The 15,355-nt window shown below is 40.5% G+C and overlaps 1 protein-coding gene across 10 annotated transcripts in view; it reads right to left on the reverse strand.

Moving 5' to 3' along the window:
* Positions 1-15,355, reverse strand: part of ARHGEF28 (Rho guanine nucleotide exchange factor 28) — a 350,788-nt gene that overhangs the window by 12,905 nt on the left and 322,528 nt on the right. The window contains exon 36 of one of the 10 annotated variants that reach the window (XM_044932453.2): positions 4,396-13,333. The exons of the other annotated variants lie outside the window; for them this stretch is intronic. Within the exon in view, the coding sequence (XP_044788388.2) occupies positions 13,194-13,333 (140 nt within the window). The 3' untranslated portion in view covers positions 4,396-13,193. Of the gene's footprint in view, positions 1-4,395; positions 13,334-15,355 lie in introns of those variants that run through there. 10 annotated transcript variants of the gene reach the window in all.

Here is a 15,355-nt window from a genome sequence, read left to right on the forward strand (position 1 = left end):
GCCACAGGACTGGAAAAGGTCAGTCTTCGTAGCCCACCAGGCTCCTCTGTCCATGAGATTGTCCAGGCAAGAATACTGGAGTGGGTTGCCATGCCCTCCTCCAGGGGATCTTCCTGACCCAGGGATCGAACTCCTGTCTCCTGTATTGCAAATAGATTCTTACCGCTGAGCCAATGGAAAAGCCGAGAAAACCATGAGATAAGGAATTTCTGTTGTTTTAAGTCACCAGTTTATACATATGGAGAAGCTCTATATAGTCAACAAAAACAAGACTCGGAGCTGACTGTGGCTCAGATCATGAACTCCTTATTGCCAAATTCAGACTTAAACTGAAGAAAGTAGCAAAAACCACTAGACCATTCAGGTATGATCTAAATCAAATCCCTTACGATTATACAGTGGAAGTGAGAAATAGATTCAAGGGATTAGACCTGATAGAGTGCCTGAAGAACTATGGACAAAAGTTCATAACATGGTACAGGAGACAGGGATCAAGACCATCCCAAGAAAAAGAAATGCAAAAAAGCAAAATGGCTGTCTGAAGAGGTCTTACAAATAGCTGTGAAAAGAAGAGAAGCAAAAAGCAAAGGAGAAAAGGAAAGATATACCCATTTGAATGCAGACTTCCAAAGAATAGCAAGGAGAGATAAGAAAGCCTTCCTCAGCAATCAGTGCAAAGAAATAGAGGAAAACAATAGAATGGGAAAGACTAGAGATCTCTTTAAGAAAATTAGAGATACCAAGGGAACATTTCATGCAAAGATGGGCTCAATAAAAGACAGAAATGGTATGGACCTAACAGAAGCAAAAGATATTAAGAAGAGGTGGCAAGAATACACAGACGAACTATATAAAAAAGATCTTCACGACCCAGATAATCCCGATGGTATGATCACTCACCTAGAGCCAGACATCCTGGAATGTGAAGTCAAGTGGGCCTTAGGAAGCATCACTATGAGCAAAGCTAGTGGAGGTGATGGAATTCCAGTTGAGCTATTTCAAATCCTGAAAGATGATGCTATGAAAGCACTGCACTCTATACGCCAGCAAATGTGGAAAACTCAGCAGTGGCCACAGGACTGGAAAAGGTCAGTCTTCATTCCAATCCCTAAGATAGGCAATGCCAAAGAATGCTCAAACTACCGCACAATTGCACTCATCTCACACACTAGTAAAGTAATGCTCAAAATTCTCCAAGCCAGGCTTCAACAGTACATGAACCGTGAACTTCCAGATGTTCAAGCTGGTTTTAGAAAAGGCAGAGGAACCAGAGATCAAATTGCCAACATCCGCTGGATCATGGAAAAAGCAAGAGAGTTCCAGAAAAACATCTACTTCTGCTTTATTGACTATGCCAAAGCCTTTGACTGTGTGGATCACCACAAACTGTGGAAAATTCTGAAAGAGATGGGAATACCAGACCACCTGACCTGCCTCTTGAGAAATCTGTATGCAGCTCAGGAAGCAAAGGTTAGAACTGGATGTGGAACAACAGACTGGAAAAGGAGTACATCAAGACTGTATAACATCACCCTGCTTATTTAACTTATATGCAGAGTACATCATGAGAAATGCTGGGCTGGATGAAGCACAAGATGGAATCAAGATTGCCAGGAGAAATATCAATAACCTCAGATATGCAGATGACACCACCCTTATGGCAGAAAGTGAAGAGGAGCTAAAGAGCCTCTTGGTGAAAGTGAAAGAGGAGAGTGAAAAAGTTGGCTTAAAGCTCAACATTCAGAAAACGAAGATCATGGCATCTGGTCCCATCACTTCATGGCAAATAGATGGCGAAACAGTGGAAACAATGGCTGACTTTATTTTTGGGGGCTCCAAAATCACTGCAGATGGTGACTGCAGCCATGAAATTATAAGACACTTACTCCTTGGGAAAAAAGCTATGACCAACCTAGATAGCATATTAAAAAGCAGAGACATTACTTTGCCAACAAAGGTCCATCTGGACAAGGCTATGGGTTTTCCAGTAGTCGTGTATTGATGTGAGATTTGGACTATAAAGAAAGCTGAGTGCCGAAGAATTGATGCTTTTGAACTATGGTATTGGAGAAGACTCTTGAGAGTCCCTTGGACTGCAAGGAGATCCAACCGATTCATCCTAAAGGAGATCAGCCTGAATCTTCATTGGAAGGACTGATGTTGAAGCTGAAACTCCAATACTTTGGCCACCTGATGTGAAGAACTGACTCATTTGAAAAGACCCTGATGCTGGGACAGATTGAAAGTGGGAGGAGAAGGGATGATAGAGGATGAGATGGATGGCATCACCAACTCAATGGACATGGGTTTGGGTGGACTCCGGGAGTTGGTGATGGACAGGGAGGCCTGGCGTGCTGCAGTCCGTGGGGTTGCAAAGAGTCAGACACGACTGAGTGACTGAACTGAAGTTTATGATAATCCATTTCAGCAGACCTAGAAAATACTAAGACACTCCAAATCACACTTTGTGAACCAGTGATCAAAATTACCAGCTTCCTGGGTGGCTCAGCAGTAAAGAATCCCCCTGCAATGCAGGAACCGCAGGAGATGCGGGTTTGACCCCTAGGTCAGGAAGATCCCCTGGAGGAGGGTACAACAACTTTCTAGTATTCTTTCAACCTACTTCTCCTGGATCTCCTGCACTGGCAGGAGGGTTACCATTTACCACCAGGGCTACCTGGGAAACCCAAGAAAGGGGATACCTATTCTATACTCATGACATCAGCCAATATTTAGAAATCTAACAATACTAAGTGTTGGAGAAAATCTGGAGAAACTGTACGTCTTGTATTTTGCTGCTGAGAGTTATACTACATACAATTTTAGAGAGAAATCGGTAACACCCAGCAAAATCAAAGACATCCCTACCACTTACAGGTGTTCATAATCTAAATAAACTCTCACTCATGTGCACAAGGAGACATGCATATAAGGATGTTTGCTGCTGCTGCTGCTAAGTCGCTTCAGTCGTGTCTGTGTGTGACCCCATAGACGGCAGCCCACCAGGCTCCGCCATCCCTGGGATTCTCCAGGCAAGGACACTGGAGTGGGTTGCCATTTCCTTCTCCAATGCATGAAAGTGAAAAGTGAAAGTGAAGTCGCTCAGTCGTGCCCGACTCTTAGCGACCCCATGGACTGCAGCCTACCAGGCTCCTCCGTCCATGGGATTTTCCAGGCAAGAGTACTGGAGTGGGGTGCCATTGCCTTCTCCGATAAGGATGTTTACTGAGAATCATTTGTAATTTAGAAAAACTGGAAATATCCTAATGGCTCATTAGGTGAGTAATGAATAGGGCTTCTCAGAAGATCCTCTGGAGTAGGAAATGGCAACCCACTCCAGTATTCTAGCCTGGAAAATTCCATGGACAGAGGAGCTTCAGTCCATGGGGTAGCAGAGTCATATACAACTGAGCAACTGAACACAAAAGCACAGGGTAATGAATATGTGGGTGTTTATCCACATAATGGAATAGCATACAACATTTTAAAATTAACTCTTTGTGCTACCTATATGAAGATGCACTGAATGAAAAAAGTAAGTTGTAAATACACATACACATGAGGGGAGAGGGTGAAGATGGAGAACAGGCTCTTTTTATACCATCACTACATATATATGTATCCATAAACAAGATATATATTTTTATTTTCTAAGCTGAAACTCCAATACTTTGGTCACCTGATACTAAGAGCTGACTCCTTTGAAAAGACCCTGATGCTGGGAGGGATTGGGGGCAGGAGGACAAGGGGATGACAGAGGATGAGATGGCTGGATGGCATCACCAACTCAATGGACGTGAGTTTGAGTGAACTCCGGGAGTTAGTGATGGACAGGGAGGCCTGGTGTGCTGCAGTTCATGGGGTCGCAAAGAGTCGGGGATGACTGAGCGACTGAACTGAACTGAACATATATATGTATCCATAGACAATAAACAATATATCATATTTTTTCTTTGTTAAAACAAAATAAAAATACATGTTTATAAATATATATATGCAATAAATATCATTTTTTGTTTTATTTTAACAAAAATATGACATGTTTATGGATACCTACATATACAATAAACAATATATTTTTTGTTAAAACAAAACAAAGGACATATATTTATGGATACATATACCTGTTTCTGGCATAAAAATATACTATCTAAATGATATACACCAATTGCAGGATATTGGTCAATGCTGAAGAGAAAAAAAAAATAAGGGGAAGGGATTTCATATCTAATATTTCTTTCAAAAATGGGGGGCAGGGCAAAGAGATGTCTGAAGCAAATATACTGTAAGGTTAACATTTGTTAAATTCATGCCTGATACATATTTTCTATACTTTTCAAGTTTGACGTTTTCAAAAACTTTTAGGTTAAAAAGTGCATTAAAATACACAGCGACCAATTGTAACACGTGGTCTTTATTTGCACACTGAGTCCAAAAAATAAGCGGGAAAAAGGACACACGCACTACATTTATAAAACAATTGGAAATTTAAACAGACTGTATGTTGATGTTATGGAATTTGGGATAATTTTTCCCAGGTGTGATAACAGTTTAAAAAAAGAGAGCCTTATCTTTTAGAGATATATACTGAAATGTTATGTATCAGTAAATGTTTACAGATGATGTTTAGAATTTGCTTCAAAATAGTACAAGGTGTGTGTGGTTGGAGGGTGGGGTTGGTGGGCAGGAATCTAGATAAAACACGACCGGCCCATATGTTTCTAATTTTTTGAAGTCAGGTGATGGTACATGAGTATCTCTGCTTAATTTTGTACATGTTTGAAATCATCCATACGTTCAGGTAGACAAGAAATATGTCAAGCTCAAATTTTAAATCAAAACAAATTAAGTTGTCCCAACCTCAGAGTCCATGTTAAGAAGCAGGGACAGCTTTTTAAGACTGTGCTAAATTAAACATGTAGGTCTCTAGCTACCCAGACAGGGCAGTATTTTCATGGCACTGAATTCCTCTTAAGGATGTAGAGACCAGGGACTCCTAAGTACCATGGCAATAAAACTGGAAACTGCTTCAGGACCCTACTCACATTGAAAGACTTATGCCTCTCATTTTGCTGAAAGAAGACTGAATACATTTCTCTGCCCGGTGAATAATGCAGGAAATCAACCTAGGAATTTTAAAGCTGCATTTACTTCTTACTGGTTCAGCAGAGGGAAAAGCAGCTGTTAAAATTCTTAAGCAAACAAGATCCAGTGTTCTTCTTTAAACTAGAAGGCAAGCAGGTAAAGCAAACACACCCAAGCTAATTAGTTCTACTTAGTTCTTAATAATTATGTTATTGCCAGACTTAAAAAATGGCACCCAATTATTTAAAGATATACAAATGAGTGTATTTTTCTCTTGATCAACCACAAAATTATGCGATGTCAAAGAACTTACATGCCTTTTCGTGTTCTAAGAAATTGGTATTTACAGTTTTCAGAGCAACATAAAATTTTTTTCTTTTTAAAATTGAAAAACACTTCATAATTCTTATCTGTTTGAAACATTTGCTGAGAAACCAAACCCTGAAATATCTTTTCCAACTGCAGCCTTGAATTAATGTCACTCAAAATGATTATAATTTTAAAAGTACTACATAATATATAGGAAATGTTTTGTTCAATGTAAATTTTCACATTTAGCATTCTTTTCATATTTAATGTTTGCAATCTGAGCAAAGACTGCTATATTACATTTCTGGAAATTAAATACTTTTAGAAATTGTACCATTAGTGAAGTAGATGATAGTCTGCAGGCAAACGCAGGCAAAAAAAGAGGCAAAATCAGGACTTTACTAAAACAGGAATCAAATGAGAAGATACATCACTAGATAAAACCACTTTACCCCTTGGAGCCATCTCTTCTTAGAGGAGATGACTTTATATATTATCTTATGCATACAATATCATGTGGAGCTATTCTAGATGTTAATACTTGTGCTTCCCGAAACGTGACCTGTGACTCACACTGGAGCCTGAGAAACTCATTTCCTTTTACACTGAAGTGGCTTGCCATTTCCTACTCCAAGGTATCTTCCGGACCCAGGGATAGAATCATGTCTGTCTCCTGCATTGGCAGGCGGGTTCTACACCACTAGGGCCACCTGGAAAGCCTAATCATCTACCAGGTGACACAAATCCCCAAGTGTGCACTCTATCCTCTCCTTTTAGACAGAGCTCTTTCTTCTGTAAACAACTCTTTCAAAGGAGGAGTCACAGAAGTAACATGTCATTTAACTTCTCTTCAGTGGAATCAGCCACCAACAGCAAAGAGCAAGCAGCCTCAGTGATGCCGTGGCCAATGGCCCCAGCTCCTTCCAGACCAGTAAGGGTCACTGCCCTCAGAAAGCCTATTACTTCACAGAGAACTATGAAAGAGGCTAACGAACACTCTCCACAGGCAAACACCACTTCAGAGACCTTCCCAAGAGAGCACCTTCAGGTGGGTGGCCAGGACAGGCCTCGGAGCAAAGACAGAACTGGAACTGAGCCTCGCTGCTGAGAATGTCAAGAGGAAGGGGTGGCCTCAGGTGGAGGTATTCCAGGTAGAGCTCTCTCCTATTGCAAAGGAAATGCTGGATGCTATTAAAAAAAGAGAGAGAGGGCTGTTTGGTCTGGCGGAATTGAGTTTGTGCAGGTAAATCAAAGAGGTGGGCTGGGCTGGAAGAATAGGTTGTGAAAGGTTCTGAATGGGAGCGCTGGGAGTTTTACCTTTGGGAGGGAAGTCGGCAGCTGCTGGCGAGGAGCCTCCTTCTATGGTCCCGTGTCCACACGTGGCTTTACCTGCACATGTGGATCTACGGCAGGGTCAAAAGGGGGCTGTTATTCCCCATTTCTTGTCTGCTTGGAATAAGCCCACAGTTAGCCAGTTTCCATCTCTCTGATGGACAAAGCATTAATTTTCTTTTTCCGTTAGTAGAGGGTGTGCCAGGCAGAAAACTGTTTTGAGCTTCTTGTCCACTCACCCTTCAATCAACACTGAGCACCTAATCTGTGCCCTGCACTGGGTCCAACACCAGCGAAACCAAGTTGAACGCGACTTTGTCTCAGCACCCAAGAAGTTTATAGTCCATTCAATCACTTTGAAAACTGTTTCAGTTTCTTAAGAGCTAAAGAGGCACCTATTCTAGGAGGAATTCTACTCATTCCAAGAGAAATGAAAACATAATTCACAAAAAGCCTTGTACAAGACTATTTACCGCAGCTTTATTCATAAGTGCCAAAAACTAGAAATAAGCCAGGTATCCATCCACAGAAGACTGGATAAGTAATTGTGATAAAATCATCTAAGCAAGATTCCTCAGTAATACAAAGGAACCAACTATAGACTCAGGCAACGGCATGGATGCATCTCAAAAACAGTATGTTGAGTAAAAAAAAAACCTAGACACATAAAGGTACATAGTATTTGATTCCATTTCATTCTAGAATAAGCAAAGTTAACCTGCATTTGATGGAAAGCAGATGAGTAGCTGCTTCTGGGAGGGAGGGTTGGTTGGTAAGAAGAATAAGGGAGCTTTCTAGAATGATGGCGGTATTCTGTGCCTTGACATTCTTTCCACAAAAATGAATAATAGAGTTAATGCCAGAGCATTTGATGTAAGTAAATGTCTCAAACAAACAATATACAGCAACTTAGAGTCCAAAGGGAAAACAAGTGACACAATATGGTGGAAAGTAATACAAGGATCTACTGGACACTACAGAATCGCAAGGTGCACTCCTAACCCAGATCAGGAAGGTCTGGATAGACATTTGGAAAAAAGCGCCCCTGGAGCTGGGTGTTGAAAGATGAACAAGAGTTTACCAGGTTGGGAATAAAGGGTGGAGGAGAGGATATTCCTGACAGAGGAAACAGATATACAAAAGCAGGGGGGTCATTCACATAAGTGGAGGAACTTCCTACGGCTGGACCACAGAGAGGAGGGACAGAGCAGCGTGTGATGAGACAGAGAGATCAGAGTCAGAGCAGGCCTTCAGGCCCAAACACGTAACCTCCTGGGCTTCATCAGCGATGACTAATTTCAGCACATGGTATGTTTGAATAAGTCCAAGAAATGTGACCCAAAAAAGACCTAAGTACTGGACACAAGCCCTTATTCGCAGGCCCAAATGCTTGCCTCGGGGCTAAACAAAGCTATATCTTATATTCATTGTGCTGAATTGGGTATTCAAAAGACAGCCCACGTGGTAAATCATGTCGGGATATGTTGTTTGGATTTCAATTGTTCCTACGGGGGGAAAAAAATGAAGGGTGTGCTATGTACATTGAATTTATTTCAACACCCACTTACATCACTGTTATTTTTTTTTTCCCCCTAGTGTATTTTAAGAAATAGTAGCCCTGCAAGATTCTGGGCTGGAGAAGAGGATGTTGTGGTTAAATAGGTTTGGGAAGTGCCACTTTTGGAGATTCACAGTACACATGAGCACAACGAAAGTTTTGAAGAAGTTGTTTAGTCTCCAAACCACCACTTCCCAGTATCATCTGATTATGGGAACTTTCTATGCAACATTTTTTGAGAAGTGTCTGTTTAGATAAGACTCAAACAAGACATAATATGTCCTTCCGGTCCCCAGAGCAGCTATTTTGGAAGTAACCTACTGGCTGAAATGACTGATTGCTGTTCCTAATGATTTATTCTTCTTTTAACACAAGATAAAATAGTAACAGCAACAATAACTATATCTACTGAAAATACCTTTTCTCTACTGAGAACTTCCAAAGTGCTCAGAATTCTACATGTTTGGTCTTATAAAATCCTCCTACAAAGCAGATAGTATCAGAAGTCCAATTTAATAGATGAGGACACTGAAACAGACCAAGTTTAAACACTTGCTTAGGTTTTCACAGGTGGTAAATGACAGAGCTGGAATCTAACCCAGGCCTGCTATCTTCACTCTGCCACTCAGCTCCATTGTTCAATATTAATCAAGTTTATTCCTTCATGTATTCACTTGTTAATCATTCATTTATTCATTCATTCAAACCCCTCATTTAACAGTGAAGTACCAGAAACTGTACCTTAAGTTCATTACATTGGAAGAGTATCATTTTAGTCTAGTTTTTGCTGAAACTTGGTTTAGGAAGTGGGAGAAGGAAGATTCTTTATCTTTTCATCTCTGATGATAGACAACTACACATCACCTACTCTCCTGACATGAATGTATGTCTCGTCTTGATCATTGTGGTCAAAAATGATATTGCTAGACAGGTTTCCACCCTAGCATTTTTTTTCTGGGTCCAGGTTACATCAGTCATTTAATTAAGCCCTTCATGAAATACATTTTCTGAAATTTTCCTGAACACATTCTCAAAGTTAGCCAATAATCTAAAACAATAATCATCATCATCATCATCTCTAAAAACTAGCCACCATTTCTATGTATTAATATCTCTATCTCTTATCTGAAGAGGAAATATTTTAATCTGAAGATGAAATAGTTTATCTCACTGGCAGTAGTATGTGCAAAAACTCTTCCATAGTCTTGTTAGGAGCAACGCTAACTTCTTTGAGTAGGATCATTTTAACATGATTTTTCCCAGTACTTCACTTACACAGTTTAGATTTAACCTTTTCTCCCATGTCCATACCCAGCTCAGAGCACAGGGAGCTCATTAAAGACAAATGCTGTATCTGATCTTTCACAATGCTTTACCTTGGGCTGCTTGTTCAGCATAAAATAACTAAATTAAAAAAAAAAAATCTTTGCAGGTAGTTGAGTGGAGCACCCTAAAAGGCAGCCAAACACGCCTTCTCCCTTGCAGTCCTGCTGCGTTCTCCTTTCAAGAGGGATGGGGTTCAGTTCACAATCCTCGGGGACACATCAGTGTGTGACTGGACTTCCTCACACTGGAGCCCAGATGCAGGACAGGGCCTCGTGACTACACACTGACTAACAGACCATCACATTTTGGCCCAAACGATCCTTACGCTTTCTCCAATTTACGTGCCAGTGAAAAGTAGTCTGCACATGCAAAACTTTGTGGGTATATTTTAGAGCTCATGCTAAACAGAAGCATCAAGCACCTAAAAATACAATATGAGCTCTGCTTTGTGTATAATCTATCATGCCAATCTGGATACATTTACAAGTAATCAAAAATAGGATGACTTTTTTTGGTAGGAATAAATTCATCAAGAGTCAGAAGTTGAATGTACTCACTGGAAGTGATATAGCTCTAAAAGGCTTTAGCTTCTTAAAAGAAGGTCCCATTTTAATCAGATGGAATATACATTAAGAATTACACAATTCCATATTCTTGTTATAAGAACATCCCCAAAACAAAGCCATATGGAAACAAGTCAAGAAAACACAACCTACATCTATCCAAGAGTTTAGGCTTATATAATTTTAAGAATATTTAATGGCTCCATATTTACTATGCTAAAATAAGAAAAAAGATTCAGCATAGCCCAACTTCAAGGGTGCGTCTGAAATGACAAGAATACAAGCCTAAGATACTAAACACCCAGATTCCAGAAGTTTTTGGCAAAGCCAAGTATGTAAAGTCTCTTTCTCCGTGACTTCTAATATCTCACCATCCCATCTTCTGCCATCTGCCTCTAGCAAATGTCAGTGTATCCCCAGGATGAAAACATGCTTCCTTTCTGAATCATCCCCTAAAATACTCTGAAAAATATGACCTATTGCAATTGAGCATGATTGCCCAGAATTCAGGGAAAATAACCAAACCCATAGTTTTTTTCCCAGCAATCCAGAAGAACTAATATTGTAGAGCAATTGTCCTGCAATAATTGTGTTTTTTCTATTAAAAAAAAAAGAATCCCCCCCATCTAAATGACTGGTCTAAACTGAACCCTTACAGACTCCTAAACTGACAGCCCAAACCGTCTTTGAGAGACAGCAATCAAAATTCAGAACCTACAAGGGAGTACTGAGGCTTCTGAGGACATGTTAGAAAACAGAGCATTAAAATCACCTCCTGACTTGGAGTTTTGCATGGAGAGGGCTTTGAGCATAGAGTTCCTCTTTTTGTTGCTGGCGGATTTGTGAGACTCTTACAGCGCAAGGCCCTTACTGCAGTGTTACAACATCCTGTGTGATTCATTGATTGCAAATCACTGCACGGGGTGCCAAGATCACTGGTAGGAAGCAGGTCATTAAATAAAATTAAAGCTCTGCCAATGTTTTGCTTGTAAATGCTTCTTCCAATGCCTTATAGCAATAGCACCAGTCCTTACAAAAGGACCTCAATATACCTGAGCAGTAGAGTCTCCTGTATTTTTTGGCAGATGATTCAAATATTCTATAATTAATCCAAACATTCAGCATGTTATGTTTTAGGAAGAAAAAGCTGTAGTGTATAATGGAATTTGCACAAAGAGAACTATGGAAAAGAAAGCGATGGAAGAGTCACCATGAAAATAATTAAATTTGCACAGTCACACTGTGAAATTATTTAGCAAAAAGGCTCAGAGTCCTATCCTACAGAACTGGGAACCTCTGCAAGACCACAGTTTTCCTTAGGTAAGCCTTCAAACCAAGCATTAACATTTCAAACTAAATTGAATTAATATCTCACTTAGAATGAGAACGGGTACCCCAGCCCCTTCTCTAAACAAACTCTACAGTGATTTACCATAGCAAATCAGCATTGCCACAGATTAAAACCCAGCCTTGGCTTATTTCTCATCTGGCTCAAAGTCTGAGCAGAAGAATAGGACACGACTTCACCCCCTCAGCCAGCTGTTTCTGGAAACTGACTAGCTGAGAACACATAGGTGCCTTTACATCGGTCTGTCTGGGGCAGAGCAAATGGATATATTTCTTAAGATGTGATCACATTTAATTTTAAGATTACTATAATAAATATGTGATCTTTCAGGCAATATTTTAAGGCTGATGAGCAGAAGGTGGTGCTAGGGAAACTGGTTCACATTCTAGGAGTGTACTTAACGAAACAAACTGGGGAGATACACTGGACTGTTAAATAGGATTTAGCAGAAGGAAAAAGGTTTAAGAAAGTGTTTCACTGATGCTGAGCTAGCTGCCCATGTTTAATTTACTGGTGTTCGAGCTACTTTATGGTTAAAAAGAAATACCCCAGTGAACAAATAGGCTGACTAATTGTTACTGATGTAACAATTCAATGCAAAATTGTTTACATGCCGTCTTTCTAAAATGACAGGGATGAATTCAGTTCCAGTTGTTTAGAATAAATTAAGGCATTTATGGAGAAGATGTTTTAACTTTTTGAGCTTTCATTTGCTACACATATTCATCTGGGGCTATACGTACAATATTCTAAAAGGAAAAAGAAGAAGATGTTCTCCAGAGTTGAACAAAGAGTACCTATATCAAACGCAAACGTGAGACTATACATTCGAAGACAAATTTATTTCAACATTAATGAAGAAAAAAAGTTGTTCAGTAGCTCAGTTGTGTTCAAATCTTTGCAACCCCATGGACTGCACCTAGCCAGGCTTCTCTGTCCTTCACCATATCCCGGAGCTGGTATTAAAGTGTGCTACTTAGCATCCAGAAAAGTATTTAAGGCAAGCAATCATATAGTTATCCTGACATTTTAAAAGTGCCATCTTACATACACCCACCTGACAGAAGTTTTCAAACTCACTCAATCCAGGTAGCTATCCTGAAGCACTTGTCTAATCTGTCTGTATTAACTACCATCACACCTCACACATCTGCTGTCTTTCCTCAACATCTCTCAATGCCTCAGTCAAGCCAAACGTTGCTTTCATTTCTGCTAAAGAGTGTGGATCTTAACTCCTTCATTCACGTCATGCCCAACACTGTGCTTGGTGCCCTGTGATGGAGCAATTAACAAAGGAGGTACATGGAGTTCCCCGCGCCCTTGAAGCTTCTTCTACAGCGGGGCAGGCAGTCCTTACATAAATGATTACACATGTCATTAATTCAAATTATGAGAAGTGCTAATAAGGGGTGCTTCCTGGTGATTCTGAGCCTTGATTTTTCCCAGTTTATCCAGGACTAACAACAACAAATCAATTCAGGATAACTGAACTCAAAAAGAAATTAAGGTCATAAACCAGAACACAATTTTTAAATTTAAAAGGGAAAATGATTTAAACCATAATATTCCTATTGGGCATTCTTAACATTTTCTTTCTGGGCGGAAAGCCTATTCAGGGAACTCAATTATTACTATAAGTTCTCCTGGGGATATATTGATGTAATGCAACCATTTATATAATGCAGCCAGTGAGGGTTGGGTGTTCTGTAGACATGGAAGCTCTGCATCCGAAATTGAGATGTTCAGTCTTGTCGCCAAAATCTCTCTTACATTTGGTTTTGAAAACATGGTTGACTGATGTAACTTCTTTCTCTACAGAGAGGAACAAGGGAAACAAAATGCTGTGACTTTTCCCTAAGACAGTTCTGATAATAAACTAACAAACACTTCTTCTTAGGCCAATATGGAAGAGGAGCTAACCCTTTATAGCCTATTATATTTCCATTCTGAGTAAAAACTTCCCCAATTTACATTTTAAAAAATTGTATTTGAAACTACTGGCTTCCTACTGTCATTCAGGAAAGTAAAGTGTTAGTCGCTCAGCTGTGTCCAACTCTTTGTGACCCCATGGACTGTAGCCTGCCGGGCTCCTCTGTCCATGGAGTTCTGCAGGCAAGAATACTGGAGTTGGTAGCCATTCCCTTCTTCCAGGGGATCTTCCTGATCCAGGGATTGAACCCAGGTCTCCTGTATTGCAAGCAGATCCTTTACGTCTGAGCCACCAAGAGACATTTTCATTTCTATCAGCAGCCACCTCTAAACCACAATTACAATGAATTCTTTCTGCCAGGTGGGGATAAAGCTGAAGTTCAGTGGACCCAGAACATGCTTGGCACTTTTTTCTAAGTTCTGCTAACACTTCTCTTTTGTACAGATGAGGAATTAAGGCTTAGGAATCACCCAGCAGGCATAGGAGCCTGAGTTAGCATTTGAACTGGGGTTCTTTAACATCAAGCCCAGCACTGAGGTTGGCAGTTCAGGGAAAGCTAACAGGATGGCTGCTTCAGAACCACCTAAGAAGAACATTAGAAATACAGATTTGCAGGCCCATCCAAGTCCGACCAAATCAGAATGTCTGAGCAGAGGAATGCATTCCTCTGTTTTATTGCTCTCTTGCAGAAACTGTTAGAACCATGGTTCTAGCAGCCAACCCCACACGTGGCATCTCATTTCTCATGAGCCTCATAGTTAGAGGGGGCCCTCCTCAACACCATCACAGGATTTAAGGGGTTGGAGATGGGGGGAAAGTCTCTCTGGGTTTCAATCCATTGGCCTTAATTCCATCCAGTACACTTAAACCCCATTTTTCCAAATTCATCTGCTCACAGGGACTGAATGAATAGAAAGTGAAAAAGAAAAGTTGTCTTTGAAAAACAGAGACAACAACCACCAACACACAAGGTTTTTGTAAAGGACATATGAGATCATGAATTCAACTGCGTTTTAAATGCCATGAAGTGCCATATAAGATTACACTACTAATTTCAACGGACTAATTTCAAGCCAGAAAGAATATAACCTCCTCAATTTAAGTGAAAACGATAAAACAAGTTAGACTATCTATTTTTACAAATAAAATTTTACTAGAACACAGTTTATCTCATTCTTAATGTATTTTCTATGACTGATTTTGAGCTACAGAGGCAGAGTTGACTATATGCAAGAAAGACCAATGGCCTGAAAGGACCCAAGCATTCACTATGTGGTCCTGTAAGGCAAAGGCTGCCACCCACACTGAACCAGATGGTCACATTTTTCTTAGGTAAACACGAAACATCAGTCCTTAGTGGAACACCCAACATCTTAAGTAAGCCCTAAAAATGAAATTTTCATGGTTGGATGGATAGGGATGAGGGAGTAGACAGTCCCCAGATTGGGATTTGTGAAAAGTGTGATGCTTTCTCTGCCCAGTTTGGATCACTGTCCCAGGAGTCACAGAGACAGACAGGAGCACACCTTATCCTACAGGCCGGTTTGGTACAAAATTGGTTACAAACTTTCCTTCCAAACCCAACCTTTAATCACTTTGAGAATAAAGCCACACTGTACTACAGAGGTCAAATATGCAAGCCATAGACCACAAACTTGTGTCTGCACATAAATGTATGTATGTAGATGCATGTGGGGTGTTCTTTTATTTCAGCTAAGGATGACCCAAGGTCAGGCCTAACCCCTGGAATCCTTCACACAGAGTAGGCTCCCACTTCAGCAGCTTGTTCAAACCAGCCTGGAACCTCAGCGGGGAAGAACAGACAGCCCCACGGCTGGCTGGCTGCCTGGGAACCCACCCACCTGCTGGTTTCGCTCTCCTGCTGTGTGCTGGGCTCTGCTCAC

The sequence above is a fragment of the Bubalus bubalis genome, chromosome 19, assembly GCF_019923935.1.
Source record: "Bubalus bubalis isolate 160015118507 breed Murrah chromosome 19, NDDB_SH_1, whole genome shotgun sequence".
In the NCBI taxonomy this organism is placed as follows: Eukaryota; Metazoa; Chordata; class Mammalia; order Artiodactyla; family Bovidae; genus Bubalus; species Bubalus bubalis.